The 18870-nt window shown below is 59.9% G+C and overlaps 1 protein-coding gene across 1 annotated transcript in view; it reads left to right on the top strand.

The window, feature by feature from the left end:
* GRM4 (glutamate metabotropic receptor 4) overlaps window positions 1-18870 on the top strand; it is a 109338-nt gene that overhangs the window by 59026 nt on the left and 31442 nt on the right. The window contains exons 4-5 of the mRNA XM_028510973.2: window positions 15620-15755; window positions 18684-18838. Coding sequence (XP_028366774.1) covers window positions 15620-15755; window positions 18684-18838 — 291 coding nt within the window. The remainder of the gene's footprint in view (window positions 1-15619; window positions 15756-18683; window positions 18839-18870) is intronic.

The following is an 18870-nucleotide window of genomic DNA, read 5'->3' as shown; positions in this document are numbered from 1 at the left end:
GTAATTCATTCATTTGATGAATGAGCATTTACCGAGCACCTACTGTGTGCCCGGCACTGAGTCATGACATTGAGGATATAGCTTACCATGAAGAAGAAAAGAGGAACAGAAGTGGACAGAAGTGGCAGGTGGTCAGGGAAGGCCTTTCTGCAGAGAGACACAGTGGACAAGAGCTGTGGAGATCTGGGGGAGGGAGCCCCAGGCAGAGGGACCAGCAAGTGCAATGGCCCCGAGGTGGGGGCCTGCCTGGCATTTGGGGAATAGCTGAGTGGCAGGGGCAGAATGTGTGAGGGGACAGAGGCAGAAGAAGAAGGGCAGATCCCGTGGGGCCTCTGGGCCACTCGGAGGGCTTTGGTTTTTGCTCCGAGTAAGATGGGAGCCGGCGGGGGCTGTGTGAAGAGGAGGGACGTGAACGGACTTGGGTTTAGCAGGATCGTGCCGGCTGTTGTGTGGGCATAGACTGCAGGGCTGAGGCAGGAAGGCCAGCGAGGAGGCTCCTGCCGCCGTCCAGGCGAGAGGAGAGGAGACTCGGATGAGGAAGGTGGGGTGGTGAGGAGGGGCAGGTTTGGGGTGTGCTTTGAAGCTGGAGTCCACTGGACTTGCTCTCAGGTTGAGTGTGAGCCAAGGGCAGGACATCACCCGGGCCTGCGGCTTCAGCACCACGGAGAGCGGCATCCCCCCAGGGCGCAGCTCTGGTCTGCTCAGGTGGGCAGCAAATGGCCATTTCTGCAGTTCTTGGGCAGTCTGTGGGCACAGAGCAGGACCCTCACCTGCAAAGCGCAGATCCCTTTCCCTTGATTTTGCTATCAATTTTTTTTTAGCCAAATATGCTTATTTCTGGGCACTGCCGTAAATCCTTTTGGGGATGAAGCAGGTCGGAGTGCGGTCTCACACCTGGGATGAGGCAGGTCTGAGGGCAGTTTCATACCTGGGGTGAGAGATTTAGAAGCAGTTGTCTCCAAAAATCTCTACACCTGACTGAGCTGTTGTGGGAGGTGGGGCCGGGTGGGAGGAGAGCCTTGCCGTGGGGTGGGGTGGGGGGCCAGTGCCAGGGGAGTGGGAAGGTGCCCTGGGTAAGGGAGCTGTGTGACCGAATTTGGTTCTCCGTGCCGCCTCCTTCCCACGGAGAGCAGGGACAGCGTTCCTGAGAGGGCGGGGGTCCCATGGCGGGGGCGGGGCGGGGGGGGTGAGCAGCCGTGGCCGGACGCTGCGCCGCTCTGCCATGGGCTTGCTGTGTGCGTCCGGACAAGCCACAGTTCCTCTCCAGCTCTCAGTCTCCCCATCTTTAAAGTGAGATAAGTGCAGTCCCCACTTTGTTGGTTGTTGTCAGAATGACAAAAGCAGGCGAATGAGCCGTCAGACAGGTCAGGAGAGAGGGATGAGGGGCTGCCTCCGAGGCCTCGCCTGCGCGGGGCGTCTCTCTCCCACCGTGCCTGTCCTCCTCTTCCTCCCCATCTCGAGTGCTGCATTATGTCCGCGCTCTGTTTTGCCGTAGACAGAATGATCATATGGATATTCTATGCAAATTCTCATTTTTAATGAGCCAGAAGGAAAGCTAACGACCATTTTACAGACATCTTGGGCCCGAGGGAGGCCTGGGGATGGGAGAGGCAGGAGGACAAGTGACAAACAGGAGAAGAGAGGAGGGGGGAGAGAAAAAATGTAGGGGGGCAGAGGAGGGGCTGCATGGGGGAGCGGGGAAAGCCGGCCCCCAAGTCCCATCTTTCAGAGGCTGCCTGCCCACCCCATTGTACAGATAGGGAAGAGAGAGGGGGCCACTTGCCAGTCACCCCAGAGGCAGGAGGGATAGAAAGGTAGCGGACAGGGAGAGGACAGGCTGGACAAAGGGAAGGTGAAGGCAGCCAGGACTAGGCTCTGGCTTGTGGGGCTCGGTTTCCTTGTCCGTACACTGGATGTAATACCTAAGAGTGGGCTGACTGGGAGGAGCTAATGAGAGAACTTGTGAAAAGTTATTCAATTGAGGAGTGCTGCGTGAACATGAGGGGCCATGGAATAATGGGGGAGCAGGGTGTGTGTGTGTGTGTGTGTGTGTGTGTGTGTGTGCCTGGAGAGAAAGGCAGGGAGGAAGGACAGGAGGGGGCAAGGGAATGAGTGGGGTACGAGAGGAGGAGGAGGGTGGAGGGGCAGGAGCTGGAGGTGGAGCACGGAGACCTGGACAGTAGGTCAGCTCTTAATGAATTAATTAGCCATTCATGCTGCATTCTTTAGCATCTGCAGTGCACTTCACAGGGGCATGTATGTGCCGTGAGGGCAGGATTCCTGTCTCTCATACTTACGTTATACCTCTGGTGTCTAGGACAGTGCCTGGCACTGGGAGGTGCTTAGTAAATTGTTGCTACATCAGTGACTGCCCCATGCCTGGCATTGGGCCCGGCAGTGGCCATCTCCCCGAGTTCAGAGGCTGATGGGAGACAACTGCTTCTACATCTCTCATCCGGTCCAATAATGTCCATGCATTGTGCTAAGTGCAGTGATTGAGGCATTGGGGTCGTTATGAGCACTGGTGGTGAAGGAGCCTGGGTCACCCACAGAGACTTCCTGGAGGAGGGGGCCTGAGCTGAGTCCTCAGGAACAGACAAGAGCTGACTTGGAGTTTGGGAAGGGCAATTAGGTAGAAAGGCAGAGGGAACTGCCTGAGCAGAGGTCTGGAGATGGAAACCGCTGGCATGCGTTGGAACTCGCAGGTGCTGTTGGAAGTGGGAGCTTCGGGATGTGAGGCTGCAGGGCCTCAGGATTGGCCTGAAGTGCTTGGACTTTGCCCTGAGGGAGATGAGAGCCCTTGAAAGTTCAAGGGAGGTGAGTGGTGGGGTGGGATTGGAAGTTTGGTGGTGAGCTGAGGGGCCAGGTTGGGCAGACTGAGGTCTGCGTGCAGGCATGGGCTCGGGTGTGGTGAGACAGTCGATGGCAGTGGGTGAGTGCAGGGGGTGAGGTCCTGAGGGGTCCGCCCGGGGAGGGGTCAGCAGCACGTGTGTGAGTGGCAGGTGCTGGACTGCCTCGGGCAGCTGGGCCCCTCTCTGGGCCCCGCTTTAGATCAGAAAGGAGCTCTCAGTTCTGGGGCATTTATGTGTCATCATAAATGCCACTGCAGCATGGGTCCCTACTGACATTTAGTGCCCAGCTTCCCAGGATGACCCTTATACTGCAACATGGGACCATTCTACACTAGCAGAAGTTGTCCCCACCAAGTGCCTGTTGAGAAAAACTAGCAGTTGGTAGCCCCTCCTCCAGCTCTGGTGCAGGGGGAGGGTCAGCTGAGCACCCTACCCCAGCTCTGGTGCAGGGGGAGGGTCAGCTGAGCACCCCACCCCATCTCTGGTGCAGGGGGAGGGTCAGCTGAGTACCCTACCCCAGCTCTGGTGCAGGGGGAATGTCAGCTGAGCACCCCTCCCCAGCTCTTCAGCTCCTGGGTACTCTCCTGAGCCTACTCAAGGCTGCTCTAGGGATTCAGGTATAGAGTCCCCTTCCCCTCTTTTCCTGGTCCCTGTTGCTCCACTACCATATCTGGCCAAGCAAGTCCCCAGGCTGTGGGGCCGCAGGCTTTTCCCCAGCAATGTTGGAAGAGCCTGGGGAGGGGCAGGGTTGTGTGTGTGTGTGTGTGTGTGTGTGTGTGTGTGTGTGGTGAGCACCTCTCTCTCTCCTACGGCCCACATCTGGGTCTCAATCCCTGACCTTTGTCCATCAGCTTTATTGCCTGTGTTTCTGGAAAACCAGCCTCTGACAGCACGCTGGGTCTGGCCCGTGTCCGCTGCTGTCCTCACTACCTGCACCGCCGTCCTCCACCAGGGCCAGTGTCTGGGCACACTCGCACCCACTGTCTGGGTCTTCCCTCCCTGGCACAGTCAGCAGCCCCATTTTCTGGTGGGTGAAGGGATGGCTGCGGACACACGCAGTACCATGCTCTGCCGTGCTGTTGTTGAAAGGGTCAGCTTGGAGGAGCGGGTGGTTTACCACTCCTCCCCCTGCCCAGCCCAAAGAGGAGGGGGCGAGGGCTGGTGTGGGAGAGGGCCTGGGAGGACTTCATTTCCCCGTGCCTGCTTGTGGCAGGCTGGGGGTGCTGAGGCCGCTGCAGGCGGGAGACATGCTTGGCGTGCCTGGGTGATTACACTGCAGCGTTTCATTTTGCTTGTCAGTTTCCACTTCCTGGGGACGTGGGCTCCTAAATATTTCATCCTGGCCTGCTGCTGCCTTTTCGTCTCAAGCCAAATCATAGGCCTGCTGCTGGCCCTTAACCCTGGCCCCTCCCTGCCCGGCTGAGCCTTGGTTCCTGCTGTGGGTGGAGCTGGCAGAGGTCATCTTCTCCGGGCCCTTGTCCCACGCCCCACACTGAACTTCCCACCGCCAGCCCAGTGCCACCTCCTCTTCCCAAGGGGTCTGGGGTGAAGAGGCCAGGCAGACAGCATTGCCGGAAATTAGGCTCAGTTCGGCCAGCACTGACTTTGTGCCTGGCCCTCTGCTGCAACCCAGGGAGTTAGAAATGAGAAAGACGCCGTCTGCCCTGAAGGGCTTATGGGCTGGAGGAAACTGACAGTAATATAGCAGTGGCAAACTCACGCCGACCACTTATGTGCCCAGCACTGTTCTAAGCCCCTCGCATGTATTAACTCACTTATTCTTCATATTTTATTAAAAGGAGACAAGGCCTGGAGAGGTTAAATAACTTGTTTAATGTCACACAGCTCTGAAGAGACAGAGCTGGCATCTGAACCCAGGCGTTGGCTCCAGCCCTCAGGCCCCGAAGCGTGAGAATTGTGGAACTGACCGCAGCACAGGCAGGGGGCGGCAAGTGCCAGCAGAGAGGGTGTGATGAGAGCCCCAGTGGGCAGCGTGAGTTCCAGTGGGGGATGGACCTGGGACGTTCTGGGAGATGGAGAAGGAGAGACTGGGTTCCTGGGCTGGGTGGGGTTGGGCAGGGGAAGAAGCAGGAGAGTCTGGGAGGGGACCAACGGAAGCTCAAGGATGGAGAGTCCGAGCTGAGGTGGGGGAGGGGGAGAGGGTGAGTCTGCTGTGGTAGCTTGTGGAGCTGTGAGGCTGGGAGGGGGCGAGAAGCTGCTACATGACCCCATCCCCAGGTGTGCCACTGGAGCTGGGGACAGATGGGGGAGGGGGTTGGGGGTCTTGTTCTGTGAGTGGCTCCTTGGTAGAGGATTCTGAATGAACTCTCAGCGGTCCTGGGTCAGACTCCCCCTTCTCTGAACCAGATCTGAGAAATGGGTGATTTCCCCCCATTTTCACCACTGGGAGTGGGGGAAAGGTGGGGGCTGGGGGGCTGGCCAGGAATGAGCCATCTCTCTGTGCCCCCACCCCTGCCCCTCCTGCCCTCACCTGCCTCCAAACACCTTGGTTTTATTTTCTATTTTTTTCCTCCTTTCTTGCTTCAAAGGCGTTTTGCCTAAATGGTTTTGTGTTAAGATATTAGGTCGATCGCTCAGCAAATTTCCCTCTGCTCAGAGCTGAGTGCCATGAATAATGCAGCTCTGAGCAAGGCTGCTGCTGCCCAGGGCCCCTGGGGGGGTGGGGTGGGGGATGGGGAGAGACAGCAGCCTCAGCTCAGAGGCACTGAGCCCCGTGGATGCTCTGACGGGTCCCCAAAAGCCCACACCATCCCCCTCCCCAGAATGCCTTCCCCCGGGCTGGGCCTGTCCACAGGTGACCCCTTTACCCTCACAGCACCCCTGCATGTCGGGGGATAAAGTGGGGATCATGCATCCTACTTTATAGGTGCAGATATGGAGGTTCAGGGTGAAACGGCTTTTATCACCAAGCAAGTAGGTGATTGAGATGGACACACGCCCTGCCTGTGCCCAGGCTCAGTGCGTGGTGTCAAACCAGGCCAGCCCCCTGGTGCCTGTCTCCCCGGCAACCCAGACCAGCCCATTTCTCAGCAGGGGCAGGGGCAGCATGAGTGGAGGGTCCGGCAGGCCTAGGAGGAGGGTTTCAGAGGAAAGACAGGACCCACCCCTATGGGTGCTCCCCAGCCAAGCCACCTATGTGCACCAGTAGCAAAGGGGAGGCATTAATGGTGCCCTGGTGTGGCCCTGACTAGCCCAGTGGCTCCAGGGAGGTGTAGGCACATGCCCTGTGTGGCAGTGTGCAGTTTGGTGGCATGTGACTGTGCAGGGTGCGATTGGGTGCAGGATGTGATGAGCGTGGGAATATAAGCTGTGTGGCTTCCGTGTGAGCTTGTGAGAGGTACAGCTGTGTGTTGGTGTGTGTCCTTGTCGTTGTGAGACTGTGGAGGCTGTCTCTGGGTTTGTGCCTCGAGTCTCTGTGTGAGGGTGTGTGACTGAGGTTGCGTGAGGTTGAGGTGGTGTGTGGTATGCTATTGGTGAAGGTGTGTGTGCATTGGGGGGTGTGCTGAAATGTGTGTCCTGCCCCACGCAATCCCTGGACCTCCAAGCTATGGCCCTGGGTGCTGCCCAGAACCCTGCCCTTGGGGACAGTTCTGCTTTGCCTGGTGCCTGGTCCCCAGAACTTACAGACCTCACCAGCCCTGAGTGCAGACCCGAGCTGGGCGAGGAGGTCCCCGTCCTTCCAACACCCCCTCCCGCCTCGGCAGCCCCCGCCCACTGGGCCTTGCCCACCCCCAGAGGCTGTGGCTCCAGGAGGCAGGCCCGGGCTTCAGAAACACCACCGAACATGACCCTCCCTCCAGCTTTAGAAGACGGAGTTCTTTAAAGTCCTTCCCCTGTTTTGCAGATGGAAAGTCTGATGCCCAGAGAAGTTTAATAACTTCTCTAAAGCCCCACAGCCAGGAAGCTGTGGAGCTGCCATCCTCTGCCCTGGGCTGGAGGGCGTCTCTGTTTCACACAGCCCTTGGATGGCGTGCTTTAGAGACGCAGCTCCCGGCGGGGAACCAGGCAACAGTCTCCCCCCGAGCCCACCGTCTCCGCTGTTCTAGTCTTCTTCGGCTGGCCCAGCCGCCTCCAGGCCCTGGGCTCTCAGGGCCGCACCAGTTCGCTCTCTTATACTTTTCTTTGCGTGTCCTGCTTTCCCATGTGTATTTCCTAAGTGCTCACAGCAAGGAGTTTGCATCTCAGTCTCGATGGAGAAGTCAAGTCCCACGAGCAGGCAGGACTGAGAGAGGTGTTTGGGCTTTCCTGACGCCTGGCCCCGCGTGTGCATGGAGCACATGGGCGGGTCCTGCCAGGGCAGGCATGGGGGTGGGGTGGGGGGTGGAGCATCTCTGTGGCCCAGGGCCTGGCACAGAGTGGGGGCCCAGTGTATGTGCACGCAGGTGTCTGGGCACCCAGTGAGGCCAGGTGGTGACACAGGGGATGCACAGTGGGCTGCGGAGGTCAGGGAGGCTCCCGGAGGAGGCAGGTGTCAGAGAGAGTGCAGGTCCCTGCCCCGGGGTCCTGCCGAGTCTCTGCCCCCTCCCAGGCCCGCAGCTCCTGCCACGCCACCCTCCCATCCCTCTCAGCTGGGCACTTGGTGGCCAGTTTATCTGGGAGGCTTGGACTCTTGCCTGTCCTGAGCAGAGGCAGCAGGCCTGCTGGGTCCTTGGAGGCCCCTAGTGGAGAGACAGACACCAAGGTGATGACCAAGGTCCAGCGAGGGAATAGCTGCAGTGAGGAACCAGAGGGTCACTGACCAGCCCCAGGGGCCCTTCTGGTGAAGGGAGCAGCGTCTGTTGGGGAGCAGATGTGGTAGGATGGTGGATGCTAGTAGGGACCAGGGCAAGGTTGGATGTTGCAGACCTGAGGAGGAGATATAGGCCTTGAGTGTCATGCATGTGTGCGCGCACACACACACAGGTACATATGCTCACACATGTACACACATGCGTCCTCACATGCACACACAGGGAGCCATATGTTAGACTTGTGCTTTAGAGTGGACTAGAGTGCATGGTGGCGAGTGGGGCTGGAGCCCAGGGCAGGGAACCTGGCCAGGACCCAGCCTCTGCCTCTAGCCCTCCAGCTGGAGTCTACCCCCCTCACTGTCCTGCACAGTCCTGCTCACCCTGGAATAGCTGCAGGTTAGGGCCATTAACTCAGGGCCTGGGCGCCTTCCTAACCTCAGAACACCCTCAGGCCACAGCTCTGCTGCCTGGAATCTGGCATAGAGCTCCACTTATTTAGGTAAAAGCTTGTTTCCAGTTGAAAACAAATGTAGCATCTTATTAGTCATCGACCCCTCTGAGTAGCTCCCTTTGCTGCATGCAGACCTGGGAAGCAGGCCTGGCTGCAGAGTGGGAGAGAAGGAGGGAAGAACCGCGAGAGTGCATGTGTTGGCGTGAGCGTGTGCGTGCATGTGTGTGAGTGTGTGAGGCCATACGGCCCAGGGTGACCCCCACCTCCTGCTCCGCTGGGACCTTAGGGGAGCCTGGGGACCCCCCTTAGGTTGGGTAACACCCCGCTTTGCCATTTGCTGCCTTCACATTTTGCTGTAATGTAGATTTTTCCACTTGGTTTCCTAGAATTTGTCTTTTCATTGTTTTTCTCCCCCTTTTGAATTAAAAGGACATGTCTGCTGGCCTCCTGCAGCTATCTCTGCCTGCCTGGGCCATGGGAGGACAGCCCTGGCTGCGCCCCTGCGGGGTGGGGCTGCAGGGAAACTGCTCCATGCCCTAGAGGAGGATTTTTCCTCCCTTGTTTGAAGCCCAGGGCCTGGGGTGCGGCTTAGGCAGAGTGCGCAGCCTGGGTTGCAGAATGTCACCCCAGGGCCCTGGGCGCTGGAGCAAGGAGGTGGGTGCCAAGTACCCCGGAAGCTGTGGGTGCGGTGCCCCATCTCGGTCACCGGGGCCACCTCCCTGCGGGCTGGCCAGTGAGCTCCTTCCTGGGCAAGGTCTGTGGCTTGCCTTGGGGCCTGGCAAGGGTAGGCCTCCAGGTGAGTGAGAGAATGAAGAAAGGAATTGGAAGAAGCCTGAAGGAGAGTGAGAGGTTGCCAAGACGGGGGGATGTGGTAGAGATGAGCCCAGGCCCCTGACTGCGCCCTGCATGGGACAGGCATGAGCAAGCGCAGGCTGCTCCAGTGGGGGGTCTTTTCTGTCTGCCTTCCCAGGCTACCGGGGTTGGGCCGTGAAGGCAGGAGATCTGGGGGCTGCTTGGAGGGGGTAGCCCTTCAGGACGGTGGGAAGGGCTTATTTAGAAAGCCGGAGTGGGGAGAGCCGTCCAGTGGGGACAGGGAGGTGCCGGGCGGAGCACAGGTATGGTGATCATGCTGTGTGACTAAGTCCACGGGGCACTAGGGACACAGGCACCCTCGGGCCGGGGAGCAGGCTGCTTGACTGCTGCTCCGTGAGCTGGGTGCCTGCAGGTGCCCGAGCTCCAGCCCTCAGATGAGCTCCCCGGATCACCTGTGCTGATGGAAGGGTCCAGGCACAGAGGGTCCGGGCAGTGGAGGGCAGAAAGCAAAAAGCAAGGTCATTTCAGCAGAGAGCCCTCCCTGAGGGTGGACTTTCAAGTCCAAAGTGTTTGCAACCCCTGGCTCTCAGGCAGGGCAGCAGCTCCTACAGAAAAGTCTGAGCTGAGTCCAAATCTGCCTCTGCCTCTTCAACTGCGTGGCCTGGCCTGTGCCTTTGTGTGCCCTAGGAGCGAATGGGGTGGGCCGAGGGCTCAGCCCCAGCCTCCCTCCTTCCCTGTGCCCTGCTTGTTTCCACCTCTGCCCGGACCCCACGATGGTTTCCATCCCTCTGCCCTGTGATGTGGGCTGCCCTCGAGGGGCAGGGCTCTGTCCTCACTGCTGCCTCCGGGATCTAAACCTGGCGGAAACACGAGTGCTCAGGAAATAGGTGTCGAGTCCAGGGAGAAAAGGCAGCGGTGGCGCTGGGGGGCAGGGTGTGTGGCTGAGCAAACAGTGTCAGGGGAAGGGCGCCGTGGGCCTGCCACCCTGTGGGCCTCTCCCTGCCAAGGGGTGCTCCCGCTGGCGGAAGCTTCTCAGGCCACCAGTCTGTCTTGGTTCACTTTTCCAACTAGACTCTGAATTCGCAAGGAAGGAGTCGCACTTGCTATCATTACTTAAGGATCAATTGTGCCAGGAATGAAGCAGGACACTTCTTGAATGAATGAACAAATGAATGAATGAACGAACGAATGATCAAACAAGTGCATGAATGAACGAATGAAGACACGAAAGAGCGAACGAAAGATCGCACAGACCCAGCCCTGTCCTTGGGGAGTGCGCTGTGCTTGTGGCGGGGGACAGGGGGCGGGGGGTGGGGCAGACACGGACACAGACACTCTGGCTGGACCTGGAGAACCCTGGGAAAGGTCACCAGACCGCAAATGGAAAGGGCAGAGACCACAAATACAACAGGAAACCAATATCGAGTTTCGCTAGTGGAGACTCTGTGTCAGTCAGGTGGGGACAGGTGCCTGGAGCGGGGGAGGTGCGGGGCTCCAGCTCTCACCGGGGAGGGCCGTCGGGGCCAGGGGCCCCCGCAGGGGGAGGTAGGATTTCAGGAGCCACGGGCTGGCAGGAGAAGGGCAGCCCCAGGTGGGCCCACCCCTGTATACTCTGTATGCCACGGGGGGGGGGGGGGGGGGGGGGGGGGGGGGGGGGGGTGGAGAGGGCCCTGGCCGGCTCCATGGGAGGATGCCTGGAGGCCCCCGTGATCTCGTCAGGCGGCACGTGCGAGGGCTGGAGCGCCTGCTCTGTCACAGGCGTCGGAGAGTTCTGTCTGGGGCCTGGTGTCCACATCTACCAAGCGTTTACACTTTTGCCGTGTTTGCTTCTGACTGCTTTTCGAAGAAATAAAATCTGGGTTGCCCGGAAGCCCCTGTGGAGCCCGTTCCTGTCCTTCCCTTCCTTGAGGCAGCTGGGACTCGGAAGGCGGCCGGATCTCTTCTCGTCCTTGTTTGGTCACTGGGCGAGCATTCCCGAGCGCCCAGCCTGTGCCGCGCCTGCTCTAGGCCCAGGGGAGACTCAACGCTGCCGACAGACAGACGGCACCTCCCACCTTCGTGTGGCTTTTGCTCACGTGTGTGTATGTGTCCATATGCCGTGAATCTCTCTGTATGTCTGTCATCTTCAGATTCCGCAGCAACGGGCACATCCCACCGCCGTGTGCCCTTCAGTCAGCTTGGTTTCCAGGGCTTTGTCTCGCCAACCCCCGAAGACGTTTTGTTAACCCGAAACTCCGTCGCAGCCGTTGCACAAACAAGCTGGGTGCGCTCCTCTGTGGTGAAAAGTTTGGGTGGTCTCCGTTCTTTTGTCTTGTGAATGGCGCCGCAGCGAGCCTGTCCTGCCGTGTGTCCGCACGCCGTGTGCGGTTTCTGTGGGATGCGTGGTGGAGGGGCGTGCTGGCCAGTAGGCGCTCAGCACGCTCAGCTTTGTGAGACATCGCCACGCGGTCTCCAGTGACAACTCTTAATCACCTTGTCCTGCGTTCCTGTAGCAGAGGCAGGGCCTTGAGGGGTGGGACCAAGGACAAGCCAGTCTGGGCTGTGTGCAGGGCAGCACCCTGTGGCATCAGGCCTGGGGCCAGCACCGCTGGGGGTGGGCTGGGTTTTCACCGCAGGGCTGGGGGGAGGGTGAGGAGGGAGTCGGGAGCTAGGAGAGGTGAGTGGGCGGGTGGGGCTCTGGGAGGATGGGGCGCCCCACCTCACTGTGGCGGTAGCCCTGGTGGCTCTGCTGCCACAGTGATAAGCAGGTGGGAGGCAGTCAGAGGGCTGGCCTGGGTTCCGAACCCCCTGGTGCAGTGATGAGAGCCTCCCCTGCAGGTGGTTCTGCCCCAGCTGTTGTGTTTCCTTGGGCAAAGCACTGCCCTTCTCGGGCCTCAGTCTCCTCACTCCAAGTCCAGCTGGGGCAGGAGGTCTCCCAGGTCCCCATCATCCCCATACGCCCAGATGTTCTTGGCAAGTGGCCGTGGCTTCCTGCCCTGGCCCTGCAGGTGGAGGCACTGGCTTGGCAGGCTGCAGTTTGCAGCTGGCATGTGGCAGTTGGGTGCTCGCCAGGGTGAGGGCCTTGCCAAGGGGGATCCGAAAGGGCCTAGAGGCCATGGGGAACCCTAGACTCCTCCGTGCCCCTCCCTTCTTATGATCCTGTGCTGAGAGCCAGGGACCTTGGAGGGCTCCAGCCTCTTCCCAGAGGTAGGGAGTGGGCTTGTTCTTCACTGTGTGAGTTTAATTTGATCATATTTACTGTCAGTATGGACTCATGGATTCTTATTTTATCCAGTGAGAGAGATTGTGGGGGAAAGGAATGGGATGCAAAGAAGAGCCCCCTCCTTGGGGGAGAGGTTTGAAGAGAGTGCCCCAGGGCAGTGGTAGCCGGGGCTGGGGAGGGGCTGCAGGAGGTGGGGTTCGTGGAGACCCGGTGACCCAGGCCCTCTTCCTCTGCCCGAGAGGTTCTGGATGCAGACCCGGACTGCGGTCCCACCTACCTGCTGTGTGAGCCCCATCAGGTAACTTAGTTCCTCTGTGCCTCAGTTTTCTCATCTGTAGGATGGGGCTGTGAGCATCTGCCCGCAGGGCATGTGAGGATTCACTGAGCGCCAGGCATGCAGGTCCTCCCAGGCCATGTAAGGGGGCCAGGAGGGCAGTCGAGGCAGATGCTGCACCGCCCACTACTGGACGCTTGTGTCACCCTGGGGAGACCCTGCGGAGCAGACCTGGAGGCCCCGCTTTGGGACTCCCCAGCGGCCATGCTGACGGCTGGGCAGCAGCGCAGAGGGGCCCCGCGGGCACTTGGTGTCCCGCCCTGGGGGCAGTGACAGCAGCGGGTGCTAACGCCAGGCCAGGTGCTGTGTGCTTGTGGCCCGGGGCGTCCCCTTGACTCCAGGCCCTTGCCCACGTGGCCTTTGGCATGACACAGTGGACGGGCTGGAGGGGTGGCTGAGGGAGACAGGTGGCCTGCGGCCACACCCCTGCTCTGCCCCTGACTAACTGTGTGACCTGGGTGAAGCCACTTAAGCTCTCTTGGCCTCAGGTCCTCATCTGTGTACGTAGCTGAGCCGATGATCCTGACCTCAGACGGGTGTGCTGTGACATCCTCGGGTAACAGTCAGCGTGGGCTAGACGCTCCGTGTCCTTCGCCAGCATCGCTGAGCTCTGCACAGCCCCCCACACCCCCTCCAGCCCCCACTCCTCTTGTGGTCATAAGAGTGTCACACCCAGCTCAGACCATGGTCTGGCCTCAGTGCCTGTGACTCGCATTCCGGCTGACAGAGCTGTGCTCACCTCAGTCTTCCTTCGCCAGCCAGACGGAGCCTGTGAGATGGGCCTAGGGTGTCTGGGGGGCCACCCCACGGACCTCGTACCCTCTTACAGGAACGTTGCCCAAGAAACACTCTTTAACCTAAGAGTTTCTCCCTGTTGGAGAACAATTAACTCCCTCTCCTGCCCCCGCCTCTGCCCCTGGCCTCCCTCCTCCTGCAGCCAGGTGGCTCACCCTCACCCCCAGCCAGCCGCCTCCTCTTGTCCATCTGTCTCCCCAGATGGGGGAGAAATGTTGCAATTGGCCCACTTTCTAACTGGAAAGCAACCATATGGAGGGCTTAGCTGGAGCTGAGTGTCTGCCTGGGGGTCATTAGTGCCAGGCCAGTGCATGGGGTCTCCTGCTGACCCAGGACTGAGGGGCTCCATCCTGCCCAGGGACCCGCACTCCTTCTCCCCTCTTCTTCTCCATGAGCTCCTGGTAACTGTGCTGTTCTCCGGAGCGCGGCAGTTCTTTGGGTGTCTTAGGAGAGGAGTGAGGAGCTTGGTCTGCCTGGAAGAGCAGAAAGTAAGGGAGGTGGGTGCCGGTCAGCATGGGGGCAGGGACTGTGGCCGCCGTACCTGCTACAGAGGAGGAGTGGGCTCACCTCCTGGGGACAGGGGTGTGAGCATGTGTGTGTTGTGTGGCCGCAGGCCCAGCAGGCGCCTGGCACGAGGAGTAGCTTCCTTCTCCTCCCCGTACCTTGTTCTCCCCAGAATGCCTCCCACTGGCTGCCTACACTTCTGACCTCTAAGACCCAGCTCAGGGTCACCACCTTTGGGCAGCCTTCCCTGGTTGCCAGCTATGCTCATGGGTAGAGGCCCTTTTTGGGTGGAGCCGGGTGTTGGCACCTTTCCCCATGGGGCTGGGAGTGGGTGGTCTTCCCCTGCACTGTGAGCCCTTTGCAGCCGAGGCCTCAGCACAGAGGTGCAGGGAGCCTGTGCAGAAGCCGAAGGGGGCCCCAGTCTGCACCAGGAGGCCATCCGCAGGCCCGGGGATGCTCAGCCAAGGTGGATGGTTTGAGTCGTCGGCTGGGCCCCAAAGGGATCCTGTTTGAGCTGTAGCTGGGCCAAGGCCCTTGAGTGGGACCCTGAGGTGGGGGACGGTCTTAATGAATAGTCTGGCTTCATTAAGAATGATCCCTCATGCTTTCCCATCAGCTGAGCCCCGACTCTGCTATCAGAGGCCCTGGGGGTCTAATTTCCTGGAGGGGAGTACTCTCTGCACCCAGTAGGGCTGGGAGTTGTGTGGCTTTGGGCAAGTCACTTCTCTTCTTTGAGTCTCCGTTTCTCCGTCTTTCAAATGTGGTTGATGACAGAAGCAGTGGCCCACAAGTGCTTTTGTACCAGGGATTGGGGAGGTTTAAATCCATGAGTGACCCCTGTCCCTGGCCAGCACTGGAGAGACAGGTCTGAGTGTGGCAGAATGATGCCGGAGGCCCCAGGGTTTCTGTGAGCCGCCCAGCCTGGGTGTGCACCCGGCTCCGTGTGCTGTGCTAAGTGTATCCTGAGGCTCCTGCAGGCTCGGTGCTGCTGGGTTTCTGCAGCAGAGTGAGTGAGAGGCAGGCTGGCCCTGAGTCCCCTCTCCGAGGCTCTATCCAAGTGGGCAGGGAGCCCTAGTGACAGAAGGGCTCCCGAGGACCCCCTGACCCCAGTCAGAGCTCCCGAAGCACTGCCTGCCCTTAGAATGGCCTTCCCAGGCTCTCTTGAGCTCCCCACTGGGAATCTCATCACAAACAAGGCCAGTGGAGGCTGAGGGGTCAAGGCACTGTGCTGGGCGGGGTGGGAACCGGGGAGCCTGCACACCGCAGGCCTGTGAGTGCCCAGAAAGGAATCTGGGAAGACCTGGGCCCAGAATGTGTGGGCCCAGCCAGCAGCCGTGCACGCTGCTCCACCTTCAGGGCCTGCTGATGGGCCCAGGGCCTGGGGACGAGAGCCCTGGGAGGTGGCGGGGTGGGAGGCACTGATGGCCCATGGCGGGCAATTTGCTCTCATTCTCAGATTCACTCTAAAAAACCTTGTGATTTGGTTACAATGAAGATAATCAGTGTTTACTAAGCACTTGCTGTGTGCCAGATATTATTGTATTTACCTGCGCTAACTCACTTAGCTTTATAACAACCCTATGAAGTAGGTAGTATTGTCTTCACTTCACAGGTGATGTATTGGAGGCACAGAGAGGTTTAGTAACCACCCTGAGGTCACACAGCAGTAAGTAGCAGAGCCGAGATTGGAACCCCATCAGACTAGCTCCTAAACATGATGCTGTATTGCCTCTGGCCAGCAGCCTATTTTATAATGGGGAAACTGAGGCACAGAGAACTTAAGTGACATGTCCAGAGCCACCCAGCTGGTGAATGGTGGAACCATTCATTCTGCTGGAGGGAGCGTGCATTTTGGGGTAAGGGGGAGAGAGACAGGCGCTCCCCTGTCTGCCCCAGGCTGACCACCCCTTCCCGCAGGGGGCGTGTGCATCGCCCAGTCGGTGAAGATACCGCGGGAGCCCAAGCCGGGGGAGTTTGACAAGATCATCCGGCGCCTCCTGGAGACCTCGAATGCCAGGGGAGTCATCATCTTTGCCAATGAGGATGACATCAGGTGAGGGTGAGGGCGGCGGGGACCCCTGTGGGGACCTTCCCAGACCAGTCTGACCCAGTCTGGGTTCCAGAGGGGGTGGGTGGGTGAGTGAGTGTGGGGCTGGGCCATCCCTCAGGCAGGGCCACAGGCTGGTGCTGATGGGCACCTCTGCCCTCCCCCCGCCGTGTCCTGCATCCATTCCTCCAACCAGGGATGGGAAGCAGGTACTTTAATGGAGGGGCCAGGACCATGGGCAGGAGGCCAGAGCACCTAAGTTCTAGTTCTGCTCTCTCTCCTGCTAGCTCTGTGACCTCAGGCAAGTTTTTCAACCACTCTGGACCTCTTTTCTGCTTAAAAAGGGAGCTAATGATACCTGCCTGATAGCGTTTGAAAACTGAGTGCAGAGGTGGCATAAAGGGTTTAGAGCAGTCTGGCATGCAGCGGGCGCCTGGCGCTCGGCGGCTGCCTCTCAGCGCCTCCCCGCCTTCTTTCTCTGGTGCACTCAGAGGAGCAGGAGGAGGCCCAGGCTGTGGGTCTAGTCCTGGCTTGGGGACACACTCACTGTGGGCAGGATCATCCCCATCCTGGGCCTCAGTGTCTGCATCTGGAGAGTGGGAGCAGGTGGACTACACATGCTGGACCACGTGGTCCACAAACCTTGGTCCAGCCCACCGCCATGCACGTCTGCTTCCGGGGCCTGGGGCACAGGTCTGAAACTCAGGGCCTTTAGAAGATGACCCCTGGACCCCCTGCTGATGCATGTCCCTCCTTCCTGCCATTTCCCTTGTTACCACCTCGCAGAGACTAGATGTCAGGGCCAAGGTGGGCCAGGCCTCTGATTCCCTAGTCTGGGGGGACACTGTCTCTGCTCAGAGTCTGGTGAGGCAGGCACGGCCCTGCATTTGCAGAGGAGGGTGAGACAGCAGGCATGGCCCTCCCCAGCCTCGCCCTTAGGTGCCCAAGCTGCCAGAGCCGCTGTGCCCTCAGGCTTGCCTGCCCACCCAGTGTGCCTGGCCACTCCCTCCTCACACCCATTGTCCCAGCTCCCTCCCCATTGTTAACAAACGTCTTCTCTGGGTCTCATCTTTTCCGATGATGAAGAGCCCATCTTGGACTCCTGAATTACAGGAAAACAGGTTTCTTCCCAGGAGACATTGCCGGGGCCCTTCAGGGATGGAGGGGGGAGTTCTGGAACATCATCAAGGCCTCAAAAGCCTAAGGACCAGCTCCAGTGGAGATCACTCAGGCAGCCCAGGCCAGGGCCACCCTCGAGTCCACCTGACATCTCTAAGCTGAGCACAGAGGTTGCTCCTGGCCTCGCTCACAGCTTGTGTGTAGGTTCCTTGATCGTGGCCCTGGAGGTTCCTATTCCCCATAGGTCAGCCAGCTCTGCCAGGGGTGGCGTGGGGGCCTGGGGACCGAGAAGGGGGTAGGACCCCTTCTGAGCTCCTTTTCCTCACGTTAGTCACCAGTCCCTACACTCCTGCCTCCCGCTCCTACCCCACAGCCCAGCATGAGTCAGGTCTTGCACCCCACCCAGATGTGCCCCCACTCCAGGGGGCACGTCTCGGCTCAGGTGGGCCCTCAGGTGGGAGGGACGGATGAAGGCCCCTGGGGGAGGGGGCAGGGCCTGGCTGACTCAATGGCCCTAGGAAGTGTGATGGGAGGTGGGGGCATTTCTGGAAAATCCGCATGCATTTCTGGAAGCAAACAGAAGTGAAAATAAACCCAGGCGACCTTGCAGGGACGGAGGCCTGGTCATTTCTGGTGGCGGGATGCTGGCGGGTATTGATGGGGCTGTGGGTGTGGGCTCCGGGAGTGGCCGCACCTGTGGTGCGTGGGTGGTGGGGACGGCAGCAGCAGGTGTGGGGGTCTGGATGTGCTGAGAGAGGAGATTGGAGGAGGGACGGTGTGGGCTCTGGGGCCTGGAAGCAGGTTTCTCCCTGGCCACCCAAAGCTGTCTCCCAGCGGGGCTGGCTTCTGTGCAGGCCCCGCCCCCAGCCCAAGCCCTGGAGTTGTGTCCTGGCTCTCACCTGTGGGAGGGGCCTGGCCAGTTTTTAGTATTTTGGCCTCTCACTTGCTGCGTGATCCTGAACAAGCCCTTCCAGTGGAAGGGAGTGGGGGAACTTCCCCAGTCCTCCCCGTTTTTCTCCTTCTATTGGCAGCAGATGTCTTTGAGGGCCATTTAGTTGCCGCGTGTTTTAAACACTGGCTGAGCGCCTCCGGGGTCTCGGCCCTGTGCTGGGCCTCGGGGCCCCTGGTTTAATGAAGACCACTGCCGCGGTGGGGCAGCTCTTTGCAGAACCTGGCCTTTGGCACAGAAGGAAGTGGGGTGGGAGGGCACCGCTGACGGGGAAGCAGCAAGTGCAGAGGGGCGTGTACACCCATGTGTGCGTGCACATGTGCACATGCAGATCTGAGAAGGGGTCAGGTGGTGTGGGCGTGGGTTTAGGGTGAGCGTGGCTTGACCCTGAGAAGACAAGGGTTGGACAGATGTAGTTCTGGGAGCCTGGGTCAGACACGAGGCAGGTGTAGAGCTAGGGAAACAGGTGTGTTCTTTGCAGGGACAGCTGTGGCTCTAGGAGACAGGAGTGTGACTGGGGGAGCACATGCAGGGACTGTAGGCAGGTGTGGGCCTCAGGGACAGGCAGGGGTTAGGGGTACATGTGTGGTATGGCTGAGAGGGGCACCCATGGGCCTGTGGGCAGGTGTGGTCAGGGGTAGAGGGAACCACGGACCTGGGGGGACAAGGTGGGCCCTGGCTCATGTGGGCTAGCAGTGGGGGACCCAGGCATGCCTGGGGGACATCAAGGGGACATGCCTGTGGGCTCTGAGGGGGACTGGTGTGTGCCTGGGAGGTCAGCCGATGGCCCATGACCAGGTGCGGCCAGAATGGGGGCAGTTGCATGGACAGACATGGCCGGGCCGGGCTGCTGTGTGTTCCCACAGGCGGGTGCTGGAGGCAGCACGGAAGGCCAACCAGACGGGCCACTTCTTCTGGATGGGCTCGGACAGCTGGGGCTCCAAGATCGCACCTGTGTTGCACCTGGAGGAGGTGGCCGAGGGCGCTGTCACTATCCTCCCGAAGAGGATGTCCGTGCGAGGTAGGCCCGACCGGCCCTGATGGCGCGTCTGC

The sequence above is a fragment of the Phyllostomus discolor genome, chromosome 4 (assembly GCF_004126475.2).
Source record: "Phyllostomus discolor isolate MPI-MPIP mPhyDis1 chromosome 4, mPhyDis1.pri.v3, whole genome shotgun sequence".
NCBI classification, from domain to species: Eukaryota; Metazoa; Chordata; class Mammalia; order Chiroptera; family Phyllostomidae; genus Phyllostomus; species Phyllostomus discolor.
This window is presented reverse-complemented; position numbering and strand designations above follow the sequence as displayed.